The sequence below is a fragment of the Microchirus variegatus genome (assembly GCF_963457635.1).
Source record: "Microchirus variegatus genome assembly, chromosome: 19".
In the NCBI taxonomy this organism is placed as follows: domain Eukaryota; kingdom Metazoa; phylum Chordata; class Actinopteri; order Pleuronectiformes; family Soleidae; genus Microchirus; species Microchirus variegatus.
The window spans coordinates 23,524,354-23,534,326 of record NC_139820.1 but is presented as its reverse complement, the minus strand read 5'-3'; the positions used below and the strand labels follow the sequence as shown (position 1 = coordinate 23,534,326).

General features: G+C 42.5%; 1 protein-coding gene across 1 annotated transcript in view; it reads left to right on the top strand.

Annotated features, from left to right (window-relative positions):
• LOC310940920 (transcription factor COE1) overlaps window positions 1-1,630 on the top strand; it is a gene marked incomplete at its 5' end in the record, with an annotated part of 38,997 nt that extends 37,367 nt beyond the window's left edge. Inside the window, 3 exon segments of the mRNA XM_083905974.1 lie at window positions 974-1,067; window positions 1,069-1,166; window positions 1,493-1,630. Of these exon segments, the coding sequence (XP_083762100.1) occupies window positions 974-1,067; window positions 1,069-1,166; window positions 1,493-1,524 (224 nt within the window). The 3' untranslated portion in view covers window positions 1,525-1,630.
• Between the last annotated feature and the right edge of the window lie 8,343 nt (window positions 1,631-9,973).

The following is a 9,973-nucleotide window of genomic DNA, read 5'->3' as shown; positions in this document are numbered from 1 at the left end:
CGTGTGAAGCTCCGCCCACACACTTCACTGTTGCTATGGTTACGTCATCATCTGTGTTCACAGTGTGTTCTGTTGCTGCTTGGTCATGTGATGTCACGTAGCTTAGCTTAGCATGAAGAGCTTAGCCTACGTCGCTCACTGTGTGACATCATCAGTGACATCATCACTGACCCATATACAGCTGTTTAGAAACATTATGCTAAGCTAGGCTAAGCTAGGCTAAGCTCTCTCTCACACACACACACACACACTCAGAGGCTGCATTTGTTTGTTTTGTTGTTGTTTTTAAAAAGTTATGGATCAACTTTGACAAATGAAGATGTTTGTTCTCCGAGCATGAGACAGAAACACCTCCTCCTCCTCCTCCTCCTTCTCCTCTGCTCCTCCTCCTTCTCCCTGCACCATTTACCATCTTCATCTCCATCTTCACTCACCTCCTCTCTGTGTGCCTGCTCGACTCTCTCCTCCTCCTCTCTCACTCCTCCTCTCTCACTCCTCCTCTCTCCTCCTCCTCTCTCACTCCTCCTCTCTCACTCCTCCTCTCTCCTCCTCCTCTCTCACTCCTCCTCTCTCACTCCTCCTCTCTCACTCCTCCTCTCTCCTCCTCCTCTCTCACTCCTCCTCCTCCTCCTCACAGGCCCTTGTTCATTCTCTGGTGTCTCATGGTTTTCAGTCAAACAGAAGAGCTCCTCCTCTCTCCTGCTGCTCCTCTTCCTCTCTCCTCCTCCTGCTCCTCCTCGTGTTCATTCTCTGGTGTCTCTCTCAGTCAAACAGAAGAGCTCCTCCTCCTCCTCCTCCTCCTCTTCTTCCCCCACTCTCCTCCTCTCCTCCTGCTCCTCCTCTCTCTCCTCTCTCCTCCTCCTCTCCTCTCTCTCCTCCTCTCTCTCCTCCTCCCGCTCCTCCTCCTGCTCCTCCTGCTCCTCCTCCTGCTCCTCCTCCCTCTCCTCCTCCCGCTCCTCCTCCCGCTCCTCCTCCTGCTCCTCCTCCCTCTCCTCCTCCTGCTCCTCCTCCCGCTCCTCCTCCTGCTCCTCCTGCTCCTCCTCCTGCTCCTCCTCACTCTGTGGTGTCTCTCTCAGTCAAACAGAAAAGCGCCTTCGCCCCCGTCGTGCGGCCTCAGAACTCCCCGCCCCCCACCTGCACCTCCACCAATGGCAGCAGCCTCCAGGGTGAGCTCCTCCCACGCCCTCACCTGTCAGCAGCGCCCCCTGGTGTTCAGGTGGACATGAGTCAAAGTTGATCCATAACTTCTTCACTCATTCACATTGATCCATGTTTTATTTTTAAAGTTCAAATGTTTTAAATGCATTTTTATGTTAAATATAAACATTAATTTTTTTTATTTTTTTTATAAAAATGTTGAATAATTTTAAATAATTATATCATATTTCAAACTTTTTTCAGGATCAGTGACAAAGATTAAAAAACTTTATTAAACAACAACCATCATCAAAGTCTTTATTGATAACGTTTATTTTTGTTTGTTTTTATTCAGCCATGGCCGGACTCATAGTCCCGCCCATGTGAGGACGAGTCCCCGCCCTCTTCCCCACAGTCCTCTGGCCCCGCCCACCTGAACCACCACAATAACCTGATCTTCATCAGGTCGACGCGATGACATCATCACCTGCAGAGGTCAGAGGTCAGGGGCGGGAACTGTGGGCGGGGCTTCAGAACCACTTGTTCGTGTGTGGAGACCAAACCATTCTGTGAGACAGGAAGGGGGCGGGGCCACTGTAAGCTTCTGACCACACCTGGAATTTAAAGGACCAGTTTACGTTTAATTTCTTTTTTTTTTAAATCATTGAATGAAATGTTTGTGCGACTGCTGAGTCATTGTTTACGTTATGATCTGGGACGAGTATCCAAAAACCAATATTTAATAAATATATAACGTTAAAACTAGTAAAGCTAGTTTTAACATTTCCTCATGATAACAGAGCTGTTAGCGTTAGTGTTTGGTGATTAAGTAGCTAACACTAATGTCAAATGTGTTGCTAACATTAGCATCACTTTGAAGAAGCTAACGTTAATCGTGTCGCTAAAGTTAGCATCACTTTGAAGAAGCTAATGTTAAATGTGTCACGAACAATAGAATAATTTTAAAGAAGCTAACGTTAAACATGTTGCTAACATTAGCATCACTTTAAAGAACCTCACGTTAAATGTGTTGCTAACGTTAGCATCACTTTAAAGAAGCTAACACTAATGTTAAACGTGTCGCTAACGTTGGCATCACTTTAAAGAAGCTAAATAATTGCAGAGTCATCGTTAGTGAACATGACTCAGCAAAATAAACCAAAAAGTGCTGACGTCACAGTTTATTGCGCCCTCTGGTGGTGAAGTTTGATATCGTCCCTCATCGCGATAAACGTCAGCTGATTGTTTCTCGTCAGAATCTCTTGGTGGATCCTGAACTGGAGTCGAACTGAGTCCACGAACCAGGAGTGGAACAAACCGTGAGACGGATCTGGATCCTGGAAAAAATCCAGAAAAGAAAAGAAAAAAAAACGCGAACAAAGACCAAGTCTGACGAAGTCTGAGCGTTTTTTTGTCTTTGTAACATAATTTTTAACGTTTGTTTCGACAAAAGAACAAACGAGTGAAGTGAATGTTACATTTGTTACATTTGTTACGTTTGTTTGTCTGCGAGAAATCGTAAACAGGTTTTTATTTGTTTTTGAACAAAAACTCAGATTTTTCTTCTGTGTATTTATAAAAATGAGTTTGTGATTTAGTTCTGAACGATAAATATGTTAACACTCGATGTCTTATTATTATTGTTATTATCATTATTATTATTAATAATTAAAAACCATCGCACAGGAAGTTGCCCTTTTTGTAAAAATGAAAAAATAAAAGCCCGTCACGACTTGGTCACAGGAAGTTAAAAAAAACACTTTCATCACTTTTGTATAAAAAAAAATCTTTTTCCGATTTTCCGATATTTAACTTTTTGTAAACAACATGGTTTGTTTGTGTTTGTGTAATATTGTGAACGTATAATCGTTATTTCTTAATGCACTGTTTCTGTTCAGCACTTAATTAAAACTCGTTAAGAAGAAGAAACTAAAGTCGCAAAACTCACTCAAAAAATGCCAAAACTTTTGTTAAAAAAGAAGAGAAATCGTACAATTTTATTTTTTTCTTTCAGAACAAACAAAAACAAAAATCCTCGACATGAACTTTTTATTCACAAGTTTCTTCATCGTTAATATCCGTCTTTTTTTTCTAAAACGAGTCACTGAATAAACGTCCACGTCTTTGTCCACGTGCTTAAGTTCACGTGCTAATGTCCACGTACTAAAGTCCACGTGCTAATGTCCACGTGCTAAAGTCCACGTGCTAAAGTTCACGTGCTAAAGTCCACGTGCTAAAGTTCACGTGCTAAAGTCCATGTGCTAATGTCCACGTGCTAAAGTTCACGTGCTAATGTCCACGTGCTAAAGTTCACGTGCTAAAGTCCATGTGCTAATGTCCACGTGCTAAAGTTCACGTGCTAATGTCCACGTGCTAAAGTTCACGTGCTAAAGTCCATGTGCTAATGTCCACGTGCTAAAGTTCACGTGCTAATGTCCACGTGCTAAAGTTCACGTGCTAAAGTCATGCGAGCAAACGCTGTCGTTTCTTATGCAAACGTCTCACAGACGCGTCACGTAGCGTCCAGTTTGACGAACACAGACTCCTGTGATTGGCTGAAGGTTTTTGTTTTTGGTTGTTTCCCTCAGGTTCTCACATGTTACGAAGAACGGCTCATTCACGACAACATTTTATTCTTAAAGAAATAATTTAAACAATATTTAAAGTGAAAATATTTACAACAAAGAAAAAATGTTACGATCAAATATTTACTGCAAAAAAGTGACCTTTTAACTTTAATTTCAGCAAAATCACGTTAAAAATGAAAAAAGATCAGAAATGAAATTATTTCAATTTATTTTAACACTTTTATTTTTGCAAATTCAACGACTTTGATTTTGAAATTTTGAGAATTAATTTCCAGATTTTTATCACAGGTATATGAAGAAGATGGCGCTGTCGTTCATGTTTCATTTCTGTCGTAGAAAATGTTTTTTTTTTCCTAAAAACTGTGAAGAAATTGTAAAAAAAAATTCTTTAATAAAAATCTTATGCAAAAATAATCAGAGCTCAAAACAGAGGAAACACAGGCTGCACCTGAACGCATCACGGCCGTCACCTGAATGCATCACTACACTTGAACGCGTCACGACACCTGAACACATCACAACACTTGAGCGCATCATGACGTTACCTGAACGCATTGTGTCACGACACCTGAACACATCATGACCGTCACCTGAACTTGTCACGACACCTGAACGCATCATGACCGTCACCTGAACTTGTCACGACACCTGAACGCATCATGACCATCACCTGAACGCCTCACGACACCTGAACGTGTCATGATCGTCACCTGAACGCAGCGCGACACCTGAACGCATCAAGACACCTGAACGCATCATGACACCTGAACACCTGAACGCATCATAACACCTGAACGCATCATGACACCTGAACACCTGAACGCAGCGCGACACCTGAACGCATCATGACACCTAAACACCTGAACGCAGCGCGACACCTGAACGCATCATGACACCTGAATGCAGCGCAACACCTGAACGCATCATGACACCTGAACGCCTCACGTTTCCTCGACGTAGTAGAAAAGTTTCTTTGTTTCTTTCTGGTGTTTTTGACGTGAACGACAGTTTCTGCATCTTTGTTAAATATGATCTATATTATCAAAGTATATTAAAGCACAATGTTATGAATGAATGTGTGATTTTCTGAGCGCGCTGTAAATAAACGCATGTTTTTATTTGTTTTTTCTTGTGATTTCGTGCTTTTTGTACAGAAACGTCTAATAAAGATTACATTTGGCTTGAAACGATCAAAGTCTGATGATTTCATCATGTCCACAAACCGGAAGTGATGTCATTATGGTTCATCAGCGTTTGATTGAAGTTCCCGCCCATGTCACATGTCATGTGTGGGCGTGGCCTTTGCCACGTCACCGGAACTCCCTTTGCTTTTCCCGCCGCTCCACAGTTTCCCGCGGAGACCTTTGCGCCTCAGAGACGATGACGTCAGTCTTCTCGAGACGGCGTCCATGTTGAAGATGAAGAGTTGGCGCGTGCTGCGGCCGACAAAGTTACAACAATCAGGCGCACGCGACACAGTTTATGACGTCATTTTTGTCGCGCGCTCGGCAACACCGCGCCGACCGTAAACCGAGCTTGAAGCTGGATCCTCGCGCCATATCCGGTCAACAGGCTGACGTCAACGAGTGGACCCGAGTAACAGCAGCACCGAGACCGGGTCAACATCGGGACCAGAACCAGAACCAGGACTTTAGGTCAGTGTTTACAGAACTCAAGTCAGAGAAAACTTTAAAAAATTCAAATAATAATAAGAAAGAAAGAAATATGAGAAGAGACATCTGTCCTCTGTGTCCTCTATGTGTCCTCATGTCCTCTGTGTTCTTCATGTGTCCTCATGTCCTCATGTGTCCTCATGTCCTCTATGTGTCCTTCATGTGTCCTCATGTCCTCTGTGTGTCCTTCATGTGTCCTCATGTCCTCTATGTGTCCTTCATGTGTCCTCTATGTGTCCTCATGTCCTCTTTATGTCCCCATGTCCTCTATGTGTCCTCCTGTCCTCTATGGGTCCTTCATGTGTCCTCTATGTGTCCTCATGTCCTCTATATGTCCCCATCTCCTCTGTGTCCTCATGTCTTCTATATGTCCCCATGTCCTCTATGTGTCCTCATGTCCTCTATATGTCCTCATGTCCTCATGTCCTCTATATGTCCTCATGTCCTCTATGTGTCCTCCTGTCCTCTATGTGTCCTCATGTCCTCTATGTGTCCCCATGTCCTCTATGTGTCCCCATGTCCTCTATATGTCCCCATGTCCTCTATATGTCCTCCAGTCCTCTATGTGTCCTTCTGTCCTCTGTGTCCCCATGTCCTCTATGTGTCCTCATGTCCTCTATATGTCCTCATGTCCTCTATGTGTCCTCCTGTCCTCTATGTGTCCTCATGTCCTCTATATGTCCTATGTGTCCCCATGTCCTCTATGTGTCCCCATGTCCTCTATGTGTCCTCATGTCCTCTATGTGTCCTCCAGTCCTCTATGTGTCCCCATGTCCTCTATATGTCCTCCAGTCCTCTATGTGTCCTTCTGTCCTCTATGTGTCCTCCTGTCCTCTATATGTACTCGTCTGTCCCCCTGACCTGTCTGTCCGTCAACCTTCAGTCACAGATTTTTCTGATGAATTTAAAATCATTTAAAATCTTTGTGATTTGAACAGAAACAAAAGTCGTTTATTTAAAACAAAGAATCTAAACGACGTCGTAACAAGAACAATAAAGTTAATCTGGTTTAATTTAAAGAGAATAAAGTGTTTTTATTGATGTTTTAGAAACGTTTGATTAAATATGAAGATAATGATGAAACTGTTATTGTTCAAATCAGAATCTTTGATTCTGAAAAGAATCGTTTGTAATAAAATAAAAAAGCATCAGCTGATCTGTGTCTCAGTGTAGGAGGACAAGTGTCTCAGTGTAGGAGGACAAGTGTCTCAATGTCCTCTGATTGTCTCCTGAGACTCAGCTCATAAATGTTGTCCATTATCCACTCAAAGACGACTGAGGAAACGACTCGTCCGTCTGTGACGACAGATAATGTCCTCCAACGCCGAGGACGCTGAGGACGCTGCGGCGCTCGCTGCAGCGTCCTCAGCGTCCTCAGGGAGCGTCCAGGCTCTGACCTGCAGGGCGGCGCTGGTGTTTACATTAGTGTTAATGCAGCAGGGGGACGTCCCTGTGCTGTTTGTCCATGCAGAGGGACGGAGACGAGCGAGCGCCGCATGTTTAACCTTTGACCCTGATGCATTCAGGTGCTTCTGCAGACGCGTTCAATGACCCTCAGTCAGTGATTTTATTTGTTTTGTTTCATCTCATTTAAAAGAATAATTATTCATCGTTGTTCAAATCAAGTTATTTTATTACATTTTAATATTCGTCGTTTTTTATTTTTTATTATTTTAACAAATTAATGTAGAGAGAATTTTTTAATGCTAATCCATGCTATCAACAGCTCTGCACTGTATATTTATGTTAAGCTATGCTAACCACACACTGTCTTCTAAATGCTAAGCTAGTCTAACCATATCTTGACTCCGGCGCTGCACTGTATATTTATGCTAAGCTAGGATAACCATATCTTTCCTCCGACTCTGCACTCTATATTTATGCTAAGCTATGCTGACCACCGCTGTCTTCTTAATGCTAAGCTAGGCTTACTATATATTGACTCTGACTCTGCACTGTATATTTATGCTAAACTATGCTAACCACATGCTGTCTTCTTAATGCTAAGCTAGGCTAACCATATCTTGACTCCGGCGCTGCACTGTATATTTATGCTAAGCTAGGATAACCATATCTTGACTCCCGCTCTGCACTCTAAATTTATGCTAAGCTATGCTAACCACACGCTGTCTTCTTAATGCTAAGCTAGGCTAACCATATCTTGACTCTGGCTCTGCACTGTATATTTATGCTAAGCTATGCTTACCACACGCTGCCTTCTTAATACTAAGCTAGGCTAACCATAGCTCGACTCTGGCGCTGCACTGTATATTTATGCTAAGCTAGGATAACCATATCTTGACTCTGGCTCTGCACTGTATATTTATGCTAAGCTATGCTAACCACACGCTGCCTTCTTAATACTAAGCTAGGCTAACCATAGCTTGACTCTGGCTCTGTACTGTCTATTTATGCTATGCTAAGCTAGGATAACCATATCTTGACTCCGGCTCTGCACTGTATATTTATGCTAAACTATGCTAACCACACACTGTCTTCTTAATGCTAAGCTAGGCTAACCATATCTTGACTCTGGCTCTGGACTCTATATTTATGCTAAGCTATGCTAGCCACATGCTGTCTTCTTAATGCTAAGCTAGGCTAACCATATCTTGACTTCAGCTCTTCGCTATATTTGTTATGCTAACCACATGCTGTTGTCTTCATGCTAAGCTAGGACGTGTGTGTGTGTGTGTGTGTGTCCAGGACAGTTGATGAGATTCAGAGTATAAATATTTACCTGCTGAGCGTCCGACTCCATCTGTCCACCGTCGCCCGGCGTTGTTTCCCAGCGGGAGTCGTGAAGACGAGCTCCGATCCGTCCGGATCCAAACTCTTATTAAAACAATGAAGCTCATAATTATGGAGGAATTCCAGCGCAGAGATGTGGTCGTAATGAGGCCACACAGGAGCCGCACATAAAGAATGAACGTCATAAATAAGACATTAGACGGCCGTAAAAGAGCAGCAGATAAAAGAAGACAACAGACGATCGCTGTCTCTGATGAGACTTTGAGAAGTTTCTATTTTCAACCTTTTCACATTTTTACTAATAAAGAAAATAATAATAATAATAAAAACAAACACTAAAGCTGCATCAGGAAATCTGCTGATCTCAACGTTCTGTTTCTATCAAATGATGAGTTATTTATCATCAGTCATGAACACACACACACACACACACACCAAAGTCCTCTGCTGCCTCCTGTGGTCACTCTGTGTCACTGCTGCCTCCTGTGGTCACTCTGTGTCACTGAGTTCAAACGTCTTCTTTTGTCTCTTCAGTGTTCAATTGAGCTCAGTGACACAAAGTGGCCACAGGAGGCAGCAGAGGACTTTGGTGTGTGTGTGTGTGTGTGTGTGTGTGTGGTCTTTGGTGTGTGGGAGAGTGAGTGCTTTACTAACTTCAGTTTCCTACCTGACACAAGGGGGCGCTCACTGCACAGTCACTGCTGTACTTCAAAAACCCCTGATTATCTCTTTAATGTGAGCTGTGCAGCAGACGATGATGATGATGATGATGAAGATGAAGATGAAGACGATGATGATGATGAAGACGATGGTGATGATGAAGATGATGAAGACGATGGTGATGAAGACGATGATGAAGACGATGATGATGATGAAGACGATGATGATGATGATGATGAAGACGATGATGAAGACGATGATGATGAAGATGATGATGATGATGAAGACGATGATGATGATGATGAAGATGATGATGAAGACGATGATGATGATGAAGAGGATGATGATGAAGACGCAGTGACCTTTAAAAAGGTCTTTGGTCTCAAACACAAATAAAACCTTGTTGATAAACGACTCTCCTGTGAACTCATTAGCTGAGCGCTAACCGCTAACTAACCGCTAACCAACCACCAATCACTGTGACTTATGTTACAGCCGCGGCTAATTAGCATGAGCTGGAGTTATAACTTCCTCTTTGTGTCGAGTGAAAAAACAGCAGCACTAAAAGTTTAAGATGATTCTTTGACTTCAAAGCTCAGAGCGTCACTATGACGACCACCAGTGACGGGCATTCTGGGTAATGAGGCAGATCTTGACGCTCAGCAGGGGATCGATGCTCCTGATAAACAACAACAACAACAACAGCGTCGTTTAAGTGTCGTACGTTTAGATGTAGATTTACATTTATGTGTAGAAGGAGGTTAAAGTTTATGTGTAGATTTATGTTTACGTTTGTTTACGTGTAGGGTTATGTTTATGTTTACGTTTATGTGTAGATTTACGTGTATGTTTGTTGATGTGTAGATTTACGTTTACATGTATATTTATGTTTATGTGTAGATTTACGTTTATGTTTACGTGTAGATTTACGTTTATGTGTAGATTTACGTTTATGTGTAGATTTACGTTTATGTGTATATTTACGTTTATGTGTATATTTACGTTTCTGACGCTGCTCTCTCTCTTTACTGCATGTTTTTATTGCGATCTCTCGTTCACCTGAACTCTTGCTCGTTTTACTCGCACGGTTTGCTTGACTGTAGAACGTTAACCATACGTTGACTGTGAGCTGATGATCGTCTCATGTTTTCACAGCTTCATCAT